The 21,736-nt window shown below is 55.0% G+C and overlaps 6 protein-coding genes across 6 annotated transcripts; 4 read left to right on the plus strand and 2 right to left on the minus strand.

Moving 5' to 3' along the window:
- Positions 1 to 206: 206 nt before the first annotated feature.
- IWZ02DRAFT_120323 (fungal-specific transcription factor domain-containing protein) lies at positions 207 to 3,300 on the plus strand. Its single transcript, XM_066761457.1, has 5 exons — positions 207 to 401; positions 468 to 1,444; positions 1,499 to 1,864; positions 1,994 to 2,745; positions 2,794 to 3,300. The coding sequence occupies exons 1-5, from the start codon at positions 303 to 305 to the stop codon at positions 3,162 to 3,164; spliced, it is 2,565 nt and encodes an 854-aa protein (XP_066625807.1). The 5' UTR covers positions 207 to 302; the 3' UTR covers positions 3,165 to 3,300.
- Positions 3,301 to 8,877: 5,577 nt separating this feature from the next.
- On the plus strand, positions 8,878 to 10,895 carry IWZ02DRAFT_120724 (uncharacterized protein). The gene is made up of 6 exons (XM_066761460.1): positions 8,878 to 9,784; positions 9,837 to 9,906; positions 9,960 to 10,038; positions 10,088 to 10,220; positions 10,322 to 10,624; positions 10,757 to 10,895. Exons 1-5 carry the CDS (start codon positions 9,049 to 9,051, stop codon positions 10,507 to 10,509), a joined length of 1,206 nt encoding a protein of 401 aa, XP_066625808.1. The 5' UTR covers positions 8,878 to 9,048; the 3' UTR covers positions 10,510 to 10,624; positions 10,757 to 10,895.
- On the plus strand, positions 10,796 to 11,467 carry IWZ02DRAFT_370470 (trimeric LpxA-like protein; the record flags this gene model as incomplete). The annotated part of the gene is made up of 2 exons (XM_066764502.1): positions 10,796 to 11,333; positions 11,415 to 11,467. 2 exons carry the CDS (start codon positions 10,796 to 10,798, stop codon positions 11,465 to 11,467), a joined length of 591 nt encoding a protein of 196 aa, XP_066625809.1.
- A 373-nt stretch (positions 11,468 to 11,840) lies between these two features.
- Positions 11,841 to 13,538, plus strand: IWZ02DRAFT_120441 (malonyl-CoA-acyl carrier protein transacylase). Its single transcript, XM_066761458.1, has 2 exons — positions 11,841 to 12,186; positions 12,249 to 13,538. Exons 1-2 carry the CDS (start codon positions 12,033 to 12,035, stop codon positions 13,343 to 13,345), a joined length of 1,251 nt encoding a protein of 416 aa, XP_066625810.1. The 5' UTR covers positions 11,841 to 12,032; the 3' UTR covers positions 13,346 to 13,538.
- A 36-nt stretch (positions 13,539 to 13,574) lies between these two features.
- Positions 13,575 to 15,079, minus strand: IWZ02DRAFT_487146 (short chain dehydrogenase/reductase; the record flags this gene model as incomplete). Its single annotated transcript, XM_066769331.1, has 7 exons — positions 13,575 to 13,603; positions 13,687 to 13,828; positions 13,955 to 14,095; positions 14,315 to 14,422; positions 14,516 to 14,578; positions 14,697 to 14,931; positions 15,030 to 15,079. The coding sequence occupies 7 exons, from the start codon at positions 15,077 to 15,079 to the stop codon at positions 13,575 to 13,577; spliced, it is 768 nt and encodes a 255-aa protein (XP_066625811.1).
- Positions 15,080 to 17,427: 2,348 nt separating this feature from the next.
- IWZ02DRAFT_429696 (AEX-3 domain-containing protein) lies at positions 17,428 to 20,876 on the minus strand (the record flags this gene model as incomplete). The annotated part of the gene is made up of 3 exons (XM_066766002.1): positions 17,428 to 17,768; positions 17,819 to 18,076; positions 18,128 to 20,876. The coding sequence occupies 3 exons, from the start codon at positions 20,874 to 20,876 to the stop codon at positions 17,428 to 17,430; spliced, it is 3,348 nt and encodes a 1,115-aa protein (XP_066625812.1).
- Positions 20,877 to 21,736: the final 860 nt, after the last annotated feature.

Raw genomic sequence — 21,736 nt, forward strand, 5'->3', positions numbered from 1 at the left:
TCCATGTGCTTCTGTCTACTTGGAGGTCTTGTAGCAAGCTCCCGACAGCAGACTGCCAGAAAGGTCGCTTCTGAAGACCTGACAACGTATCCAGAGAAGCAACAAGCATTGACTTCCAATGCAGACGTAGCGATCTTGGGCGGATTACTGCGCCATAGCATGCCGTACCTGTTCCCAAAGCCTGCTGCGCCAAAGGGTTGGGCTGTGGCTCGTTCGGCTTTTGATTGACTCAGGCGCAGTGTGCCTCTTGCGCCTCTTCAAGTCCACTCCTCAACCAACCGACCGAGATCAACCCTCTCGATATGAGAAAATACACGCCATTGAAAGCCGCGCGCGGAGAGAGTGGAAAGGCTCGGGACGAGTCCTCGAAAGAAAGGAAAAGGAAGTGCACCCCGACGGCTGTAAGTCGCTGTTCAAATCCATGGCTATTACACTGCGTTGCTGAAACCATTCCTCCAATTGCTTAGTGTGCACCATGCCGTAAGAGAAAAAGCAAATGCGATGGGGCTATACCCTCTTGCTCCTCCTGTACAGCTGTCTACAAGACCGAATGCCATTACGGAGGCGATTCAAAGTTGAGCACGAAAGGGACTCCAGACGCCGAGGATGCCGGCCATTCCAAAACCTCCTCTGAATCCACGAGTCAACTGGCCGCATCAGTGAAGGCCCTCCCCAGCGCCCAAGCTGCACGTCTCATCGAACAGATCCAAGGCTGCAAAGACATTGATGCCTTAGCGAAGTCGGCACAAACCCTCAGATTTGGCGCGGTAGAACACCAAGGAGAAGCTTCTGCCGAGATACTGCCAAGTCCACGCACCGGCGTTCGCATACACTATGGCAAAACATCGATTCTCAGTCTTCGAGATCTAGGTGCAGCCCATGGCACAAAAACAGCCCAGGATTCGCACTCTGCCGCTCCGCTGGAGGCTCCGCTGGAGGGCAAGGTAAACTGGACTTTTGCGCCAACCGACCTGGTTCATCATCTGCTCGGGCTCTACTTCAGTCGCATTCATCCACATCATCCAGTCGGTGCGAAGCAAGTCTTTTGGAAAGCTTTTGAAGAAGGAGACTTAAAAAATTGCAGTCCACTCCTTGTCAACGCCATCCTTGCGTTTTCTTGCCACTACTCTGATCGATTAGATGTCCGCACAGACCCAAAAGATGCTCGAACAGCTGGTGACCAATTCTTTGCCGAGGCCAGGAGGCTTCTAAATGAGGAGCACTCTTCATCAATCTCCACCATCAAAGCACTCGCAATTATGAGCCTCAGGGAAATCTCAATGGGAAGGGATAGTTCAGGTTTCCGCTATATCCGTCAGTCCATGACGATGATCATCGAAATGGGTCTTCACCTCTCGGTGTCCAGCGAGCAGAGTCTTTCCCAAGATCAGACCGATTTTCATGAGCACTCTTACGTGTTTTGGGGTTGTTACGCGTTAGATGTGTCAGCTCAAATTCCTTCCCCTGTTTGGTTTTTATTCCACTGACGGGTTGGCAGGGCTTGGGCTTTATGTACCGGACGAACCCCTTCTATTCCGAATTTCGCCATGACGATTGAGAAGGAGGGCCTAAAGTCCGGCAATGAAGATCCAAGCTGGAAACAGTACATCCAGTCGCCCACAAGACCAGTCGCACCTGTCAGCCAAATTCCCGAGATACTTTATCATCTGACTGGCTTTTACGAAATTACAAGTGGTATGTTAAGTATCATCTTCGCCCGTGGTGAGCAATTGACAAGTGAAACGCTCCTGCATTGTTACGCGAAATTTCAGTCATGGTATCATGGACTTCCAACCAAACTCCAGGCAGAGTATTTGGTGTCTGCCGAGACCCCTTTAAACTTGCCTTCTATTCTGCTTCTCAAGTAAGTTACATGGAGACTCGAAGACAACAGTCGGTGTATTGGTAAAGCACGTTGGGTGGCTCTCCATCGATTACCCCTCTCGATTTTTGACACCAAAATCAAAGAAAGCTTGCTGACAGTCTCGCATAGCATGATTTACCACAATTGTATATTCCTCCTTTTCAGACTTGCGACCGACCTGTCCTTCGTGGATTTTGATGTCCGCCCTTGGGAAATGTGCCGAAAATCAGCTTGCAACATTACACAGTTGATGAGGATCTTTCGACAAACGTGTTCCGTGAATTGCTGTCCGCCACTCGTTATCCATATTCTTTTTTGGAGCTCTGTCCAACATCTTGAAGACACGCCGGATCCTCAAGCTACTCAAGGTCTACTTGAGGGGATCCAGGACCTGGAAGCCATGGCTGAAACACATCCTTTCGCCGCCCAATGCGTCAAAATCATTCGAGAATATCCAAGAGACGTTGAGAAACCGACAGCGGATCCCGCAATGCAGGCACTAGGCTCTGTGCGGATGCAGACCTTGCGACACAAAAGCTTTCCAGGAGAAGTCACTGGTCAGGGCATGGTTTCTTCCGATGCAGGGCATCACACGGTTCCTGAACCTGGAAACACCGCGCTGGTCGCAGATGCTTCTCAAGCCAGCCTCTACGCGAATCAAGCTGGCGTGTCCTCCGCTTTTGAACCCTTTCAACCCGATAGTTACTATCACACATTCACACCGCCAATTTCGCAGACTGAGATGCAATGGACACCGACATCCTGGCCAGCGTCCGACCCAGGAATGGTACATGCTTCTAACGAGCCGCAAATACCAGGCTGTGATGGCAGCTTGGGCGGGTTTCAACGCCCACACATCTGGCAGAATCATCCAGGGACTGGTGAGTGCGGTGCTCTTCATAACCCACCAGCTTCCTAACATGCAGTAGGTCAGTCTCCTTCGACATCAGGGCGCGCGGCCCGTTACCCAAAGCAAAGCATCGCTGTTGCTCCATTTTCCAGGGCAACAAATGACGTCATGTCGTCGCCCGCCACGGTGCCGTCCGAAGTGAATCTCATGGCCCTCGAGCCGAATGCGAACACGCCTTCTTACCCAGCTCCGCAGAACCAGTGGGCGAACCATGGGCCGTTGGATGCATGGGGTCAGAAGATTCAAAAAGTCCACCAAAGTCAGTACCCAGCATACTTTGCAGGCAGCGCGGCAGCGACTTCACCGACATCTGTCGGTTTGCAAGGACAGGGGCAAATGGACTACGGAACAATAGTACATCGCGAATGGCTTCCACGCGGCCCTGGTTGAGGCTCAGGGGAAGAGGGGTTTCGGACTGAATGCGAGCAAATTCAGTGATCGCCTGACTGGAATTTCCAGTGCTCTCACCGAATGGACAGAGTGTTTGTCGCAACCTGGCCAAGCCTGAATGTCTGTAGATGGAATAGAGCACTCTGCAGACGCACCGGAGACGCACAGTTAGCTGCCCTTGTCTAAACAGCAGCATCATCCATGACCATGCGTTGCACCAATCATTGTGGAATCTTCGCAAACAACCACCGGTCACACAGCAGATGCGTTCGTTAGGGTAATGAGTGCGAAAAGAAGAAAGCCCCAGCGACGAGTGCAGTGTGGTGGAAGTTTTGGCCAGGCTCCGTAAAGGCGCCGGACGGGGACGTGATTGGCGCGCGGGCCGAGGATTCGTAGTTTCCAGGTTTCCCTTCCCGATCGCAAATGCTGGAGTGTGGAAGGAAGGCCTGCTTCCCCCCGTTCTGCCGACAGGGGCATCCCAGCCGATTCATGAGCACCATCCAAACTTTACATGCACCACATCCTGCAATGCCATCGCTCGTGTGAGCCGAACAATTCGACCTTGCTCGTCTCATTCTTTTCTCAACCCTGAAGTCTCTCGTTTTCCCCAGCTTCTGCTCTTATCTGCCGAATCTTTTTGATACTCGCTTCCCATCTGGTGTTCGTCAACTTTGCAGTGAGCAATCACACCAGCAGTGCATCCGCACAGAAGGATGCAAACATACCTGATTTGCGTTTATGTTTGGACAAATGACCATTTCTGGCACCATCAACATTTCTTGCCGGCCACATCGGCTGGCTTTGCATTAAGCCGTGTGACATGCCGCGAGGGGGAAACTTGGGTCAGAGGATGAGCCCCCTGTTGTGCTCAATGACGCCTAATAGCGCAATTGAAAAAAAAAAAAAAAAAAAAGAAAAGAAAAAACTGAGAAAACAAAAGGAAAAAGAAGAAACCGCAGATGCTCTTGCTTTCGCTTGCGTCGCCGGCAGCCTGGTCGGTCGGGAACCGGACGCGACTTTCCTTGATGAGAGGTGCAACTCTTTGATTTCCTCATGAATGAAAGATTCTTCATGTTGACCAAAAAAGCAAAAACAATCGCAGATTGCATTCTCATTTTTCTTGGCTGCGGGTTCTGCCTCCTTTGCAGACAAGGCCCAGGAAACATCTTTAAACGACGTTTCTAAACTGAAACGAACCTTTGTTTTCAATGAGTTCTTGCCTTTCCGAAAAGTCAACGTATTTCCAAAATTTTGAGCTCAATCTCGCTCTTCCGTGACGGTTTCTGCACGGGTCCAGGTCTCGGAACAAGCCGTCCAGTCAGCAAGCAGTCTTTGATTTGAGCTGCGAAAGCCCAGCACAGGACTTCCCAAAATACTATTGGCCATACAAACGGCCAAGGTCCGTTGAACCACTCGCGCATCCAATAACCGAGACGAGCGTTGGTAAGGGCGTTGTTTCAAGTCGAAATCAGACTGCTGATTCTTCGGACGTGTCGGCCCTCTTTCTCCGTGTCCTGACCGCTGACCGCCGAGCAGGCCTTTGATTGACCGTGCATCGAGCGCAGCAAGCGCGCCCTGCTGCATTTTCAGTCGGCCGTCTGACAAACATGCCGAATAGGGCTGGGTACAATCAGATGCTGGGCAACACAGCTGACTGGCTTGAGGATTGCGCCTTTCGCTTGTTGACAAGCAATTGTGATTGTAAGGCAAAGGCTGATCCTGTTTTTCGCTTCTGGCACACAGCACGATCTTTGGAGCCGGACTCGTGATCGCAAAGGTCTCTCTATCGTCCGTGGGGATGCGCGTGCCCAGGTCCACGCTCGCGAGACGACCCGAGGAGGGTCTCTGCATGACGTTGACATGCAAACTTCATGTTGTCAACAGTGTCTTTATGGAGCCACTCTGTCTCTTTTTTTCCTCGGTCGTAGGACTGCCAAGGTAAATGAACGGATCCTCCTTCGTCGGCGGGTATCCGAAGCTCGAGCGGTTGTTTGTGCCACACGAGGCGGCAGTCTCGTGCGGATGCAGTCTTACAAGATGCACTCCTGCTCCTTTACTACGTGGGCCTTGCATACTTCCTATACTAAGCTTCTGGGCGCTTCATCGACGTGAGTTTCCCCTATCTCCTTTTCTCGGTGTCCTTTGCTGACGTTTCTCGCACCATGTGTCGACTTTGGCTTGACTAATGAAAGTTATGGAGCTGTTGAACATGGCGGAAAAGGCAATTTACTGGGTCTGGGCAAGGGCTTGCTAAACTCTTGAATAATCAGAAGCACTACGTGACTAAAGCAGGAAGCTAAGCTCAACACAACGCCTATCCTCGTTGTCGATCATACATAGCGCAGACATGAACAGATTTGCCGCAGCCAGCCTCTCACAGAGCAGGATCCAACGCCACGTCCAAATGACTTTGGACATCTCATGTATGTCCACCGAACAATTTCATTGATCGTTGACCTCGTCGAAAACGCTCCTTTCATTTTCAGCTCGCGCCGACAGCCTTGCCGCTTGGAGCCTGTTTTGCCGACCGGGCATCCGGACTCCACTGGTCCAATCCCAACGTGGGTATGACAGGCGTGAAATGATGTAGGGACCGCTGGCCCGCCAGACATTCGTCAGTCCCCTGCGGTCCTCCATCGTCATCCAGATCCAGGGTAATCGGGCCATGTGTCCAAGTCCCCGACCTCCAGCTGGCAGAGCTGCGCATCGAACTCCCGACAGACACCGCAGACGCGCGGTACGCACCCGGCCTTCGCCCTCTCTGGCGACCGAGCGCTTACGATTGTCTTACTCGACACTTTGATTGTAGCGCGGTGCTCACCCTGCCGAGCTCCTTGTCCGCCGGTCAAATGGGCCCTGATGGAGCCACTTCTCAAATGCTGTGAGGCTGGGCTCGTCGGCGAATCTTGCGCGGAGAGGAAAGCCGCCCGATACGGACGACGGGTCCGGTTCAGTAAACATAAAGATTACGAGAGTTAAGCTCTCGTTTGCAAGAAAGAAGCTCACTCGATGGTGGCCTTGAACAGAGTCCTGTTGCTTTGCAGCTCGGTCTGTGGATTTTCCGACTCGCGCACAGTGTGTGTGCGCCCTGACAGACGATTAGGAAACACCATTCCGGTTGGTATTCTTCATGGTACCATTTCGAAGCAAATTATATGTAGATTTTCGTCGTTTAATGATGCTCCCTGAGTAATGAAGTGTCATGTTCGTCATCGTCCCGCCCACTGCGGCGCGATACGCACAGCCTAATGTGAACTCGCGCGTGAACACGCTCATCGGCTTATGCAATACGTGATGTACATCGCGATATACCGACACTGGAAGCCTAAGTGAAAATATGAAAGTGTTCTCCCAAACCATACGACACTCGCAGTCCAAACCCATACTTCTTTAGACTCTGTCGTGGCGTTGCGTTTGTCTGGCAGAGAGCGGCTTCGAAGCTCCCCGGCCGTCTGGTTCTTCCAATCAATCAAAACGTACGTCGCATGCACATCTTTGGCCAGTGATAGCAGCACACCAAATGAATGAAATTACGGCACAGTCCTCTTTAGCTCTCGTACTGAGTCACTGCTCACTGCTCACTGCTCACTCGTCACTCTGCTCCGCATTTGCCGGATTCTGCCACTTTTGAATGATGAAAGCAAGCCCTTCGACAAGCGGCGGTCCACCACAACAAGCAATGAAAAACCTTGCTTGGGGGGGGGAGGGGGGATGGAATTGACCAGCGCCCCGTAACGCGGATTATCAGGATCAGTCAAAGGCGATCAGCTTAGATAGTTGGTCTGGGAAGGGAGGGATAAAGGGTGCCCGATGAGCGGTGCGATGCATGAATATTGCTTCGAGTGAAACACAGGTACAAGAGCAGTGAGCTTTCAGCCTAAGCTTGGCCTACCAATGTTTTGCTGGACCGACATGGTATTACAGACCCACCCACTGCGCGAGGCATCATGAAAGAAGAGTCGTCCGTCCCGCACGGTGTTGTCATATGGCAGAAATTTAACTCCCTTGTCGTCGGCAATTGGCCCGTCTCCACGATGCAGACGGGTCATGACACACTCGTTCACTAAGCGGAAATTCTCGAGATCTTCTCAACAAGTCTCTACCACAAAGACGAGCGCCGCGGAGCCCGAGAAGCAGCCAGCAGCCAGCCCCAGCCCCTCAAGCAAGCCATGGCAGGACAATCTCGGGATGCCTTGGCCTCATGTGCATCATCTCATTTTGCCATGACCGTCACCTGTAAAGGATCGCCGATTGGCCAGGCGCCCATTCTCCGGGACGGCGCGAGTAACCCGGGGGCATCAGCATCACCGCGCGGGCACTCTGAGCTTCGATCAACGGATTGGCGTGGGCTCTCGAGCAAGGCCTCCCTTCGCTTGGCGGTTAAGCTTAAGCGTGCGTTGTAGCTGGGGAAGACACTGCGTACTGCCCGCGCATGCCAACTGACAATACCCACCCGGGCGACAGGACTGGCATGCGAGTGGCCGTTTCTGTCAGCGGGGACACTCGCTTGGCCAGCATTGTCACTGCCAAGGTGGAGTCGACGTCCCCTGGATGCGACAAGTGACTCGGGGGACGCAGAGAAGTGGCGCGTCGGAGAGAAGAAGAGCAAGCCAAGTCCCAAAGCTCGTTTGGCCGCGGGAGCTTGGTTGGAAACACAGCCAAGGGCAGGTGGGTCTTTACTGCGCTGTGCCTTTGTTGGCATGCCAGCAATGTTGGATGCTTGATTCACTCTACGATTGCGAGGCGGGGACGCCAACACTGTCCGCGGAGAGGACGTTTTTCAACACGAGCTTTGTGAAAGTACAGCAGCATGTGTAGGTGTGGATGTGAAGAAGTGCGGGTTTAAAAAAAGGCCGCGTCCACGCAACAACGATGTCGGCCTGTGGGCTGTGGGTAGGTAGCAGTGCATTGCTGGAGAGGACTAGAGCGAAAAGGGGAGCTGTGGCATGCAGGCCCACTGGAGCCAACCAAGAGGACTTGTCGTTTTCCGGGGCATGCAGTCTGGCAGATGGAAGTTGGTGGCAGACCTGGACTGGGAGAGATGCAGGCAGAGGTCCGGCGTGAAGTACAGTTCCTGAGAACGGAAGCTAGCTGGAAAGGGTCATCACGTGGACAGTTGAAGCTTGGGGAGCGCAGAGGTGGAGTGGAGTGGCAGGTGGCCGTGGCCCCCTCGCGTGAAGGGGACATGGAAATGTGCGTTCGGCAGCAGGGGGGGGGGGGGGGGGGGGGGGGCCCGGGGCGGCCACGACGGGCAGCCCCAAGCCCAAGCCCAAGCCTAAGCCTAAGCCTAAGCCTAAGCCCAAGCAACATGACCCAAGCATTGGACCTGGCAGGCTTCCTCCCGTCAGACCTGGACCAGTCAGCCGCCGACCTCGACCTTTTCCGCCGCCCTCATCAATGTTCCTGGCCCTCCAAACAGTCCAATCACCATGATCTGTTCCGCCGCCTGTCGTCCTCCACCTCGCGACCATCTGAGCTGATCCCCCGTCCCGTCATCTATTCTTCTACTTCTTCCTCACCGGCAATCAGCGCGCCTAGCTAGCTGTCGGCCCATTGTCTGCGCTTTTGCTAGCCTGCGCGTGCACCAGACCAGACCACACCAGACCACACCAGACCAAACACGCCTCATCCCATAAGCGCCGGCAGCCGCCTGCCTGCCTTGCCTTGCGCCATCTTTTCTCCCATGTCCAGACTCGACCTCCTCCTCCTGAGCTTGATGCGCGTCGCCAGACAATAACCTCGAGAGAACTAGCCACGAGCCCGCGTCTGACCCTCGACCCAGCAAAAATCCTGGCCGCCCGCCGCCCACCTTGCCGCGTCCAGTCCAGTCTGCGCACCCGTCTGCTCTCGACTTTGACCCTCGCTGCTCTTGCCATTTGGTGCCATGGCCCAGGAACCTCGAGACTTGGTCATGCGCAATGCTCCAGAATACGCCGCCAGCGCCGCCGTGGGATTTACTGCCGTCAACAGTCGACCTTCGCGCGCTCAAGCTGCAAAACTCGACATGGTTGCGCCGCCCGGCACTCAGTCCTCGTTGGAGACCAGTCCTGAGACGACCGTTCTGCAAGAAGATTTACCGACCGAGCACGGGCACGCATTGGGTAAAACTGAGAGGGTCGTGGATCCGACACCGCCTACCGATCCACAATCAAGACGAACCAATTCTCCCAGCCCTTATAAGAGGCCGACCGACTTTCGAATAATCCCTTACACGCCGCCTGCCGAAAAGAAGCGCAAAAGGTTAGCAACAGACGACCCCAACGATGACTCGGAACGCCCTTCGCCAGAACGCCACGCTCGCGCTGCCTCAGACGACCATGGAAGCACCTCCAACCTTGAATCTGACGACGACGACGACGACGACGACGACGACTCACCCGAAGCAGGCATGCGCCCCGTGGAAGACCAGAACCCCGAGTCAGCCCAGTCCAGAAATCCATCGCTAGATCGTCATCATCAGAAGCAGTCCCAGCCGCAGGCAAAAGTTGCCAGATCCACGGCCGGCGACCAACGAGAATTGCATGGCCAAAAGCAGTCCGAGCGAACAGACTCTGCGTACGACAATGCAGGCGCTATTTCACACATCATCGAAAAGCCCGAGGACCAGGACCCTGAAGAAGGTCATGGTTCCGCACTCAAGAAGGAAACGGCGCTAAGCTCGCGTTTGTCCAGCGAAAACCCCGGCATCACCGAAATCACCAAGGCAGGCGTTCAGATTGACCCACAAAAGAAGAGGAAACGGGTACGCTCTTCCATGTCGTGTGATTCAGCCGCGCTTGTTGACAAAAATGGTAGAATTTTAGCAATCGGACAAAAACAGGCTGTCAGACCTGCAGACGTCGCAAAAAGAAATGCGACGAAACCAAGCCCATCTGTGCGTGAAATGCTCGGTTAGTCCACCTACAAAGCTGACAGGCGCTTAGGCAACAACTGCTTTCGCGGCGGCTTTATATGCGAGGGCTACCTTACGACAAGCTGGCCAAAGTCAGGAATCCCCAAGACAACCCCGATACAATCGAAGCAGAGCTTTTCAGAAAGTCCCAGGATCTTTCCCAGGTAAGAGGATTACAGCGGGAGCGAAGTGCTGTAAGCACTTTCAATCTTTAGATTGCTGCAGATCAAAGTGTCAACCGAATCCGACTGACACTGATTCCAAGGCCGATCGGGGAACAGGCCAGCGACAACAGAGGCCCAATCAGAACAGAAGAAAGTCAACCGCGGCTCCCGGCAATCAGCGAGGAAAGCCAATGCGACTTTCGCGGCCAATGGGGTTCGCCTCGGGACGAACAACCGCCGCACCGTCCATATTCGCAAGACCGTTCTGTCGGACCCGAGTATCCTTTGATCATGGCGAGGGCTCCTTCGGACCCATATAGACGACCATCAGACGTCGAGCCGGGGCAACAAGATCAACCAGTTTCCTGGGTGTCTGAGCAGCAAAAGGACCAACATTCACAACGGTGAGAAACCAGGGCAATCCCTCTGATCTTTGCTGTTCGTTTACTGACACGGTTCGTTCTAGTGCTGGTCTCTTTCGATCCGTTTTGGACGCTCAGTTGACGCCTTTGGCCCGCGGGGCCAGATACATCCAGGAGCAACCACTTCCCCCTCCACAAACGATTTTCGAGATTATGAAGAAGGGTCGGCCATACTCTCGGAGCGACCCGGTCCTTGTGGAATTCCGCAAACGATGCAAAGCCCTGCTTCGCAAGTACAACTTTGCGCTCATGGCCGGAATTTGTGAGGACAGCGACATGCGGCTCTTGCGAGACGTCATCATGCCGCCGCTGGATGGTCCAGGCGAAGAGTCGTTCAAGACTGGCCGACTGGCCGAAGACGCTCGGATCGAGGGCCCCTTTACGTGCGACTACGGTTGGAATGTTACTCTTGGCGAAAAAGTTGCAATAGGACCCAACTGCAACTTTGAAGACGGCGCCGAGATATTCATCGGACCAAGGACCGTCATTGGACCCGATGTCAAGATTTACACAAGCGACCCATGGAAGTGGCCGTTCCGTGAGGATGGAAATGAAGTCAAGACAATCTCGAGAGGGATAGTCATAGAGGAGGACGTCTTCATTGGCGGGAACTCGACTATATTATCCGGAATCCGGATCAAGAAGGGCACCATTGTCGCGGCGGGGTCGGTGTTGAACAGGAGGATGTTTGGTCCAGACGGGGTAAGTCGAAAGCGTCGTGCTTTGAGCGATGGTGCCAGGTTGCTAATTGCTGCCGTCCAGGTAATACCAGAACGGAGCTTCGTGACAGGAAATCCGGCACGCGTATTGCGAGATGTTCCATAATCTTTACTCTTTTGCTGCAGCTTAAGCCATGTTTTTGATGTCTGGTTTCTCGCGCTGATATACCCGGACGTGGGCCGAGTCCCGCAAATCCACCGAGTTCTTTTTGCGCAATTCGTTCCGACCATCCATGTAAACGTGTCCGTTTACCCCTTTCCGGCGGCAGCCTCGGTAGCAACCCTTGTAGAGCATAGCAGAGCCATGAGTAGTTTTGGATGAGTCATGGACGACGATGTCTGTGGCCAGCAACGATTAATTTTGACATTGTGCCTCACAACAACGCCACAGTATTGCTGCTGCGGCGCACGTTGGAGAGGAGAGGTCGAAAGAAGCATTTTACGAAAAGTGAAAGTTTGAAAAAAATTGTCTGGATGCCTGGTGGCCTTGTCGTGGCCTCAGGCCAAGAAACGCGCAGGGCCCTCGGGTCGGCACGCCGGCACCCCACACACCTCACTGGACGCCAATGGCTCGAGCTTAAGCTCGGTGCGTCACTGCTCAGTCGTCCTACCTTGCCGTCATCCCATCATCTTCTGTCCCATCATACTCTCCTCGCCTTGCCCTCCCAAACATGCCACCGACTCGCCCTCGCGCTGCTTTGCCAAAACATGGCTGCCGTCCACGACCTGGACCCTCGTCGCCTTTCACCTCTTCCCCATGGCGAGCCTTCTCCGCCGACACGGCACCTCCACCCCGCCGGCCGAAGACGGCGCTATTCTTTCCAGGTGACATTTCCCTGCACACCTCCAAGCTCTTGAGCACACTTGCTCATGCATTGCCCAAGCAGGACAAGGAGTTCAACGCGTCGACATGATCCGGCCCTGGCTCGAAGCCTTTCCACGCACCGTCAAGCCCGTCCTCGACGAGATCGACACGACGCTGGCCCTCAGCGGCACCCCTCTCACGCGCATCATATCCGAAGGATCGAATGCGCGGCTGACGGCAACGGAGAACGCGCAGCCCGCCATCATGGCGACGTCTGTCCTCATACTACGAGTGCTGGAGAAGGAGTTTGGGTTCGACGTGCGCGCCAGAGTCGACTTCACACTCGGCCATAGTCTGGGCGAGTTTGCAGCGCTGGTAGCAGCAGGCAATCTTGCCTTTGGCGACGCGCTGCGCATGGTGCGGCGACGAGGCGAGGTCATGGCGCGGTGCGCGAAGGAAGCTAGCGCGGCCATTGGCGGCGGCGACGTCGGCATGGTGGCACTGGTGTGCGAGAACGAGGAGCGCCTGGCCGCGCTAACGGACGCGCTCGCAGAGTTTCTGGGCTACGGCGGCCTCGGCAGCAAGGCCGACAGCGTCCAGGACTCGCTGCCCGCCGTCCAGCAGGTCCTCGTTGCCAACATCAACAGCAAGAATCAGATTGTCCTCAGCGGCAGTATCGAGCGAATCACGATGCTGTTGGCCCACGTCCGCCAGTTTGGCGGCCACGATCCGCGCGCCGTGCGCCTCAAGGCCGACTCGCCCTTTCACAGCCCGCTCATGAAGCCTGCCGAGGCCGAGATGCGCCGCCTCCTGGACCAGCCGAGCAAGAGCATCCCCGGTGGCGGCGAAATCGTTACATGGCCCGGTCACATGCCTTGTGTTTCCAATGTCACGGCGCGCCCCTTTCAGAGCGCGGCTGAGCTCAAAGACTTGCTTGCACGACAGTGCGTCGAGACGGTCGACTGGTGGGGCAGCGTCAAATACTTGGACAAGGAAGAAAAAGTACGGAGGTGGCTGGGTATCGGGCCCGGCAGGGTTGGACGCAACCTGGTTGGCAAAGAGGTGGGCATGAAAGGGGCTGTCAAGGGTGGCGGTGTCTGGGCCGTTGACGATCCGCGGAGCATCGATGAAATACTCAAGGGGCTCGACGATACGGAGGTTGCGACTGACGACGATTGAGGCGCGCGGGATCACCTCAAAGTCACTATACGATATTGGGATGAAAGGGGAGAGCCCTCGGCGGGAGAGGTCAACTCCGCAAGGATTATGTTCTTCACCAGGACATTCATTTCTACACCGAATCCGGGAACCTCCCACGGACGCGACACCTCCAGCAAGCCTAACCTAAGGCACCATCTTTCCCGCTTTCTGACGCTTCTATCACAGTCGGCGCCGACCCATGATAATCTCAAGCCGAGTTGACAAAAAGACCGGCATCTGGAGTCGCAGTCAGCTTGGCGTTCGCGACGGATGAATCCTGCGGAATGACAGAGGGAAGAATGCCCAGCCAACACACTCACCAACTTGAATCTTCGCCCCTGTAATCGACGTATTCTTGACCAACATGACGTACGCGTCGGCGCAGTCCTGCAGGTCCGTCACCGACTTGAGCGCAGCCTTTTCCTTCATTGCTTCAATGGTCTCAGGGGGATACTTCTCGCCCTGCGCAGTGTCAGCACGCTTCAATTCCCCGCGTCTGACGAGACTTGGACGCTGCTCTGGTCAAGGCAGGCAACGACTGGAAGGCAACGGATGGTGTTGGTTGGATGTTGCAGAGATAATACGTACCCACTCGGTGAGCAGCAGGCCCGGAAGCACGGCGTTGACGCGCACCTTGTCGCCCTGCGTGGCGGCGAGACACTTCATCAGATGCAGCTGCGCCGCCTTAGTCACGCTGTACGCCATGGAGCTGCCGCTTTGTTGGACAGCCTGCACTCGAAGCCATTAGCCACCATATCCCCTTGGTTCAACTTTGAACATTAAAACTTGGTGTCGTTCCTTTGGTGTTTCTTCTTCCATACCGACTTTATGTGGGGGCGTTGAGAGCGGTGTAAACAGCACACACGGGCTGTATCATAGACACAGACACACAGACAGATGAGGTCTGCAGCAATGAAACAAGGTGGAAAATGAAGAGCGCCAACATACCGCAACAGACCCCGTGATGAGAAAGACGCCGCCTTCGGCGTTGGCGTTGAACGTGGGCAGCGCGGCGCGCAGCAGGGCCACCTTGCCCTTGACGTTGACGGCCCAGCACTGTTTGATGATAGCCAAGTGAGCCAGCCAGCTTGTCGGATGCAAAGAAGAGAGAAAGTGTGTGTGGAGAACAACGGAATAGAACAAACGCACCTTGTCCCAATCGTCCTCACTCAGCGCGTTCAAATCGCCGAATTGCGAGAACTTGGTGTAGCCCTACTTACACCATCACCAATCACTGGTTAGCCAATCACACACACACTCTCTCTCTACTTCTCTCTTTCCCCTCCCCCCCCCTTCCCTTCATCATCCACTCACTCACTCACTTACTCACCGCATTAGCAACAACGACATCCAACCCGCCCAACTCGCTCCTCGCCCTCTCAACCAACGCCTCACACTCCGCCATACTGCCCACATCGGCCTGAAGCGCGACGGCCTTGACGCGCGGATGCCGTTCGCGTATCTGATTTGTCACGAAGGTTGCAGCGTCGCTGTTGCTTTGGTAGTTTATTGCGATGTTGGCGCCTTGGGCGGCGAAGGTGGTGGCGATGGTTGCGCCGAGGCCTCTGTTGGAAGGGGGGTGTGCTGCGGTTAGTTGGGAGACGAGGGAAGAGAGAGAGAGAGAGAGAGAGAAAGAGAGGAGGGGGGAGAGATGGATGCATACCTCGAGCCCCCCGTAATCAGCACGTTGCGGCCGTTTAGTTCGTATGGCATGGTTGGTTGGTTGGCTGGCTGGCTGGCGGTTCCGTTTGTCTTTCTTTTGTGGGTGGTTGTGGTTGATGTGCTTTCAGAATTCTGTGCGTTGGTTTGCTTGTCCTGTCTTGCGATGTGGATTTAACTTGCGGCTGGCTGTGAGTTAGTCTTGTGCTCGTCTGATGTGAGTGAAAGAGGGGGAGCGTCGCTGCTGACGACTGAGAGACACACGCGCGGCAGTAGGAGAGAAGGGAAGATAGCTGGGCGCATTGCGAGCTTGAGATGCAAATGAACAGAAAATGGGAAAGAAAGACTGCAGCGATTGATTGAGATGATCGAGAGACTGAGCCTCGCCGACTTGGACGGCCTAGGAAAGAGATCATGATGGTGGGCAAACGATTCGAGCACGGTCAATCAGTAACTCAATGGTCAAGCAAGAAGAGACGACAAAACGAAAGAGGGAACATGGATGCAGAAAATAGACGGACAATGAAGGTGATGCCACGTACCGGAATACAGAACACTTCAACCATGCGGCAGCGGATCCAGACACCACGGGATCTCAGAAACCTACCTCCAGCTCCGGACGGACGCAGTTTGCCGCGTCAGAGAAACGTCGTCTCTGTGTTCAACAAGGCAATGAAAAGTCGAGATGCAGCGGTGACGAGAAGACGCGACTGTCTGCACGTCAGCCGGAAGTAGCCAGCGAAAGAGAGACGGGGGCCTGAGTGACAGGGCAGGCAGCTTGAGCTAGGTATGTGGTACATCCGGATAGCTCAAGGGTTGTGAGGGGTACCAAGCAAGGTGGGGGCGGGGTCGAAGGGACACACCAGAGAGGGTCCCCATCGTCCCGTCCCGAGAACCGCGGAATGTACGGATTGGGGAGGGATATTCGAATGCACATTCGGTGCTCGAAGATGTCCTTGGTCATATGATCCGCGCCCTTTTAAAACATACGTTGTTGTCATGGATGGCTTGTTGACTGTCGATTGATTGTTGGTATTATGTATCTCTGTGTGTGTATATATATCTGTCTCTGTCTGCTGTACAAACTCGGTCGCCTTTCTTTTGGAGTAAAACGCAATACGAAGGAAGTAAAAAGACATCCTCATGCGCGAGACAGGGAGGGCTGACTGGTCGTCACAGAGAGTGCGCATCGCCGTGTGCCGTTTGCCATCCTGTGTCTCCTCTGGTCGTGTTCTGACGGAACCCAATCTGGCCGTCTCCACGACACATGCAGCAGCCACGGGAACGCGAAATAAAGAAACATGCATCGATCAAATCCCAAATTCCAGGCCCAACAGTCAAAAAGAAAGGGCCAATTGCCCAGTATTCCAATCCATTCTACCGCACCGTACCGTACCAAACCAAGCACCGCGCCAGTTCCGATGCAAGATGGATGCAACGCAGCGCAACAACGCAGAGCAAACGGGAGTATGTCAAGTGTGTATCCAAGAGACGCAAAAAGCAAAAGGCCAACATCGACAAAGAGGAAACAAAGAGGAGAGCAAGTGTCAGCATATAAGGCCATCTGACCAACAACAAAACAACAGCCCAAGTGCCTGCCGGAAATACTAATTCCTGACGAACAGGACTGCGTGGGACACCGGATGGCGAGAAGTCATGTAGACAAGGCAGTATAAAGTCAAGCGCTAGCAGCGGTGGCGCAGCTGCCAAAAGACAACAGCAACGACGACAAAGCGTAGGGGGAGTATCCAAAAGGCTCAGAAAAAAAAGGCAGACAGACATTTGCCGCTTCGCACGCGCCTGGGGAAGAAGAGCCAAAAACGCAAGCACAGCAGGAATCAGAAAACAACGACGAAGAATACTAAAAGCAAAACGAAGTGCAGAAGACCAAAAGGCCATCAAGACCGCCAGATGACGGTTGCTGAAAGGCCTTTTCGGTCTGTCGGGCTAGTTTTTCCAACGGAAAGTTTTGCAGCAATCGAAGCATCCCAAGACTTTTTTGGATGTGAATGTGATTTCCTTTCCTTTTTTGTATTCCCTGTCAATTGCACCCCGCATTCTCCGATAATCGAACAACCACATCAGCTGTGTGCTCCAAGCTCCAAGTATTTGTGGTGCGTGTGCGCAAAAATTCGACAAAAGGGGGTGCCGGTGCCCCGATTAGGGTGGCCCCTAGAAAGCGTGGCTATACGGCAGAAGAAGGCGTGATTTCTCGACTTTCGCGGAGACGAGGTAGTGCCAGAATGTGCTTGTCCAGCCAACAGCGCTGAGGCTGAATTTGGCGATGGACGTCATCCCAGACGCCTTTGCCATTGGCGTGGACTGGGGCCGTGCGGGCAGAGTGACGCGGTCACTGGCTGCATGCTTTACAATTCGCAAGTCAGATGCTCGCCTTGCCATGTTCATCTTCCAAACATTCCAGACAACGGCTTCCTCTTGGACTTTTCCTGTGAGCGTGGCATGCCTTGAATGACTCTAGGCTCCTTCATGAGCGTAGGATCCAGCTTGGCCGGAGCACGGCTCACAATGGATCTATAGTCACCAGGGAAGCGAGACGATGGCGGTGTCGCGGCTGCAGAACGCCACAGGTGGTCAGAGGTGTCGTTGAGGAAGTCGGTCGAGGACTTGGAGAAGATGGACGTGCGGCCACGATTCTTCTTTGAGAGAATGATCTGGTCAAAGAGCTTGACCGTTGGGTGGTCCGACGACATGGTCTCCCTTTCGTAAATAAACTCGTTGAACGCTAACACCGAGTCAGTCGAGACATCAAGCATCGAGTCATGGCGAACGCACCTTGAGTATCCTGTAGCATGGTAAAGTATTCCTGATGATCGTTTGGCATACTCCGGAGGAATCCCTCCATGTTAAACTTGTATTTCATGCCAGATTTCTTTTGGTCAGATGACGCAGGGCCCAGAAAGCGCCTGTAGGTGTAGAAGAGACTGGCAAAGCATCGCACAAACGCTGCACGGATCAAGTCGGGATGGAAAGCAGATGGACAGACCAAGCAAATCTGGCCAAGGCACTTGGCGTGCGCAGACATGCTGCATCCTGTGGTAAAAGTCAGAAGGAGCTTTGGCCAACAAAGCTGGCACTACTTACCGCCGCACTTGTAAATGCCATCTTCGGCCCGTTCTTCGCAGATGGAGCAAAAGGTCCTCTCGTCGTTGGGTCTCCATTGCATGCAGTGACCTTCACACCACTGGGTCGTCTCCGAGTTGCGTACCGGGGCCGAAAACGTGTTGGGCATGATGGTCGAGGCGGCGATGGTGGACTGCGCGTAGACGGACGGGGCGTACGACGAACCGGACGAGCCGAGGCGAAAGTCGGGTCCAAGGGTCGAGGTCGAGAGGTTGGCGTTGTGACCATTGGCCGAGTGGCCCATGAGGGGCTGGCTGGGTCTTCGCAAGTTATTCATTCTTTCAGGACCAAACTGTTGCAAGTCGTTAGTGCTGCGGCCGAAAACTTTGTTTCCAATGGCTGTTTTGAGTACCGAAGAGCTCCGTCGTGATACCGCGTCGAACTGGGCGGAGCGCTTCTCGCGGAGACTGGCTTGCAGAGCGTAACCTGAATCGCTGCGAGAAATGGGTGTAGATGGCGGAGGAGGGAACATGGTTGAAGTGGGCGAGGTCTTCGAGGATGGCGGCGAGTTGTTTGTTCTGACTGTGGAACTTGTCGAGGGTCTTTCGCCTCCACGGCTTTCGGAGCGAGACGACATCATGGCATTGAAAACGCACTGTCTCGGGGCAGAGACCCGAGCGCCCGAATCGCCAAAAGACGCCGAGTTGAGGCTGACGAATGTCGCGAGGGTTGACCTGGGAGCTTTGGCAGAGAATAGAGATGAGTTTTCAGAGGCAAACGAATCGTTGGGGTAAGCATCGACCGCATAAGCAGGCGGTCCTGTTGGAACGCCGTACTTGACGTTGTGCGGTGCCGCCATTTGCAGCAGCGAAATGAGCTTTCTACGCGTCTGGCGAGGAAGAGGAGAAGGAGGTGCCGTGCTCTCAATAACGTTTTGGTCAAGATCAACCAGAACAAAGTCGTCCTCGGGTAGCTCCACGTTGTCGTAGCGGCGCTCGATTCCGACAATGTAGGGGCACGGTGCCTCGAGGGCTTGTATCAGACGGGCAGGCAGCACCGGAATGAATACACCCGCCCATTTGAGGGGGTAAATCAAGTGAGTGATTGCCTGGCTGGCCAAGTGAAGCATGCTCGTGTGAGAGGACAGGAGAATGACGCGGCTTTCGGAGACGACATATTCGAAGAGCGTGACGATGTTTTGGATCGACAGCGAGCGGAACAAGGAGTAGAGATCGACGTTCCGGGAACCAGGAATCTCGTTCAGAGCCTCCCTGCGGGCGTACATGCGCAGCTCGCGAATGGCGATCTCGACCTGGGTCGTCGAGGTGATGGGGCTGACTGCTTCGGCGCACAGATTCACAACGTAGCGCTCGAGCGGTTGCCACATGCCGATTTTTGGTGAGCTCGCAGGGACTCTGAGAACGGCACCGTTGGTCATTGGCACCACGACGGCCCTCAGCCATTCTTTCCAGAAACTCGTCATGTTTCCATCCCGGCCGAGAACGCCATAAGCTCTAGGAATCCAGAGACCAGTCTCTCCATCGGTGAGGCCATCGATTTTGGAGGCAGCTGCATGACGCACCGGGCGAAGCAAATCGTTCATCAGGCTGATTTTTTCCTCGACAGCGCTGATGTCATCTTCCAACTGCTCTCTCTCTTCCGAACCAGACGGTGCAGTCGGCAATTGAGCCAGGAGCTGTGACAGCTTTGCCCTGTCAGCAGCGAGGCGCTCTCCCAAACTACCGGCCAACTCTCTTTCCTCGGGAGTCATGTTGGCTTTTCTCCACTCCTCACACAAGTGCTCGAGCTGTTCAGCCGCCACAGGATTCAACGGAACCCACATGATCAAGCAGATGCCGTAGAGTTTTGAGCCATCGCCTTGGGTCATGGCGAATCCGTGCCAGGTAGGCTTGGGCCTCTCGTCGGAAGAAACCACATTGACGTCATTGGGAAAGGCAAACATGGGCACGTAGTCGGGGAACGGGTTTCTCCTCTTCAGCTCGTCGACCATGCTCTTTGGCGGGTATCTGTCCAGGAGCACGGGCTCGTACCGCCTCTTGAGCGGGTGCATGTTTGGCGTGGGGTGGAAGGGTTGGGGAGCGGGAATGACCGAGTTGTAGCCACTCATGCGCCGCGAGGTTCGGATAGAAGCTTCATGGCCGTCAGCTTCGCGGATGGTCGAAATCTTGGGCTTGGACGTACCGTTACGCGACATGCCCGTCGGCTTTTTCATTGTGCTGATCCTCCGGCGGATGCTGCCGATTCCTGCGCTCAAGCCGCCTGCATTCTCCTCGCTGACTATCCTCTGGGTCCGGGGACGGGGCCTCGGACGGTCCTCCTGCTTGAGCGTGCCAGCGCTGAATTGTATCTCCTCGAGAAAGTTTTCGCGCTCGGCGGCAAACTTTCTAAGGGCATGCTCAAAGTCCTCCTCGCTCAGGGCGGCGGGCCCGCCGCCGGTCGAAAAGCCCTTGATGGTGGCACTGCTCCTGTTGCTCGGGGTCGGGGGAATGGTGTTGTCCGGACCGATTATGGTGATTATCGACTGACGGGGTTCATGACTTGAGCTCTTGGAGAGCGACAGTGCGTCTGGGGACGACGGCCGGTCGTCGGTCTCTAGGGCCGTGTCCTCTTGGATGGTCGATTCGGTAGGTGCGATGGCGGCGCCTTGGGAGCGCTGCTCGTCATAGACCTGGGACGACTCGATGCCGGATATGAAGAAGTAGTCGGCGAGAGGCAAGCCCATGGCCTCGGGCGGCGGGACGGGAGCCATAGGCGGCCAGCGTTATGCGGGATGTAATATGTGGCGCGTAGAAAATGCCAGAGACGAAAAAAAGGAAAGAAAAAGGAAAGTGGAAAAAAAAAAAAAAAAAAGACTTGGCCTGGCTGCAGATACGGTTGGCGGGAGGAGAAAGGAGCGGCAGCGCGCGGCGAGGCGCTGGTGGCAATGGCGATTGGATTGGTGGGGGGAGTAGTAGGATGGTCAAATCATTGGGGGGGCGGAGGCGTGGAAGTCGGCGACGAGAGGGAAAAGAGGAAAGTTTTAGCAGCGATTGTTGTGTAGCTGCATAGACGTTTCGGCGCAGGTAACACGGCGGGCTGCGGGACGTGTTTTCTGTGCGACGGGGGCGGAGGGCGGATCGATTTGTGCAATGCGGGTGTGTAGCAATGCAGATGGAGGGTGTGGTTGGTGTTGGTGGTGAGGGCAGAGAGGTAGAAGAGGTGAGGTGGGCAGAAGAGCGAATTGGCAGGTTGAAAGATGGAGAGATTTGGAGAGAGAGAGAGAGAGAGAGAGAGAGAGATTGTACAGCAACTAGCGGCTCATCAGTCAATCGGGGGAGGGGGGGGGGGGGGGGGGGGGGGGGGAGGGGGGGGGGGGGGGGGGGGGGGGGGGGGAACTAGTCATCTCCAGAGTCGCTGTAGTTGGTGACGGGCTTGGCCTGTCCTGACGCAAGCGCACGACTGGGCCACAATACAGTCTGAGAGGACTCCACCCCAGGCCAAGCGGCAAGCCCTGAGTTTAGCGCCGCCCGACTCCTGGTGTGTTCTGTACCTGTACCTGTACCTGTACCTGTGCCTGTGCCTGTGCCTGTGCCATCAGCTCGTCAGCCCAAGTCAGGCACCTTACGTAGG

The sequence above is a fragment of the Phyllosticta citriasiana genome (genome assembly GCF_038021145.1).
Source record: "Phyllosticta citriasiana strain CBS 120426 chromosome Unknown IWZ02scaffold_2, whole genome shotgun sequence".
NCBI classification, from domain to species: Eukaryota; Fungi; Ascomycota; class Dothideomycetes; order Botryosphaeriales; family Phyllostictaceae; genus Phyllosticta; species Phyllosticta citriasiana.

What these genes read in the sequence shown, in the direction of transcription:
- IWZ02DRAFT_120323 (XM_066761457.1), top strand. Translation starts at nt 303, where the DNA reads ATGAGAAAATACACGCCATTGAAAGCCGCGCGCGGAGAGAGTGGAAAG. An exon ending in CCTTCTATTCTGCTTCTCAA is followed by an intron (nt 1,865 to 1,993) that starts GTAAGTTACATG and finishes AGTCTCGCATAG; the next exon opens with CATGATTTACCACAATTGTA. An exon ending in GCAGAATCATCCAGGGACTG is followed by an intron (nt 2,746 to 2,793) that starts GTGAGTGCGGTG and finishes AACATGCAGTAG; the next exon opens with GTCAGTCTCCTTCGACATCA.
- IWZ02DRAFT_120724 (XM_066761460.1), top strand. Translation starts at nt 9,049, where the DNA reads ATGGCCCAGGAACCTCGAGACTTGGTCATGCGCAATGCTCCAGAATAC. An exon ending in CGACGAAACCAAGCCCATCT is followed by an intron (nt 10,039 to 10,087) that starts GTGCGTGAAATG and finishes ACAGGCGCTTAG; the next exon opens with GCAACAACTGCTTTCGCGGC. An exon ending in AGTCCCAGGATCTTTCCCAG is followed by an intron (nt 10,221 to 10,321) that starts GTAAGAGGATTA and finishes ACTGATTCCAAG; the next exon opens with GCCGATCGGGGAACAGGCCA.
- IWZ02DRAFT_120441 (XM_066761458.1), top strand. Translation starts at nt 12,033, where the DNA reads ATGCCACCGACTCGCCCTCGCGCTGCTTTGCCAAAACATGGCTGCCGT. An exon ending in GACGGCGCTATTCTTTCCAG is followed by an intron (nt 12,187 to 12,248) that starts GTGACATTTCCC and finishes TTGCCCAAGCAG; the next exon opens with GACAAGGAGTTCAACGCGTC.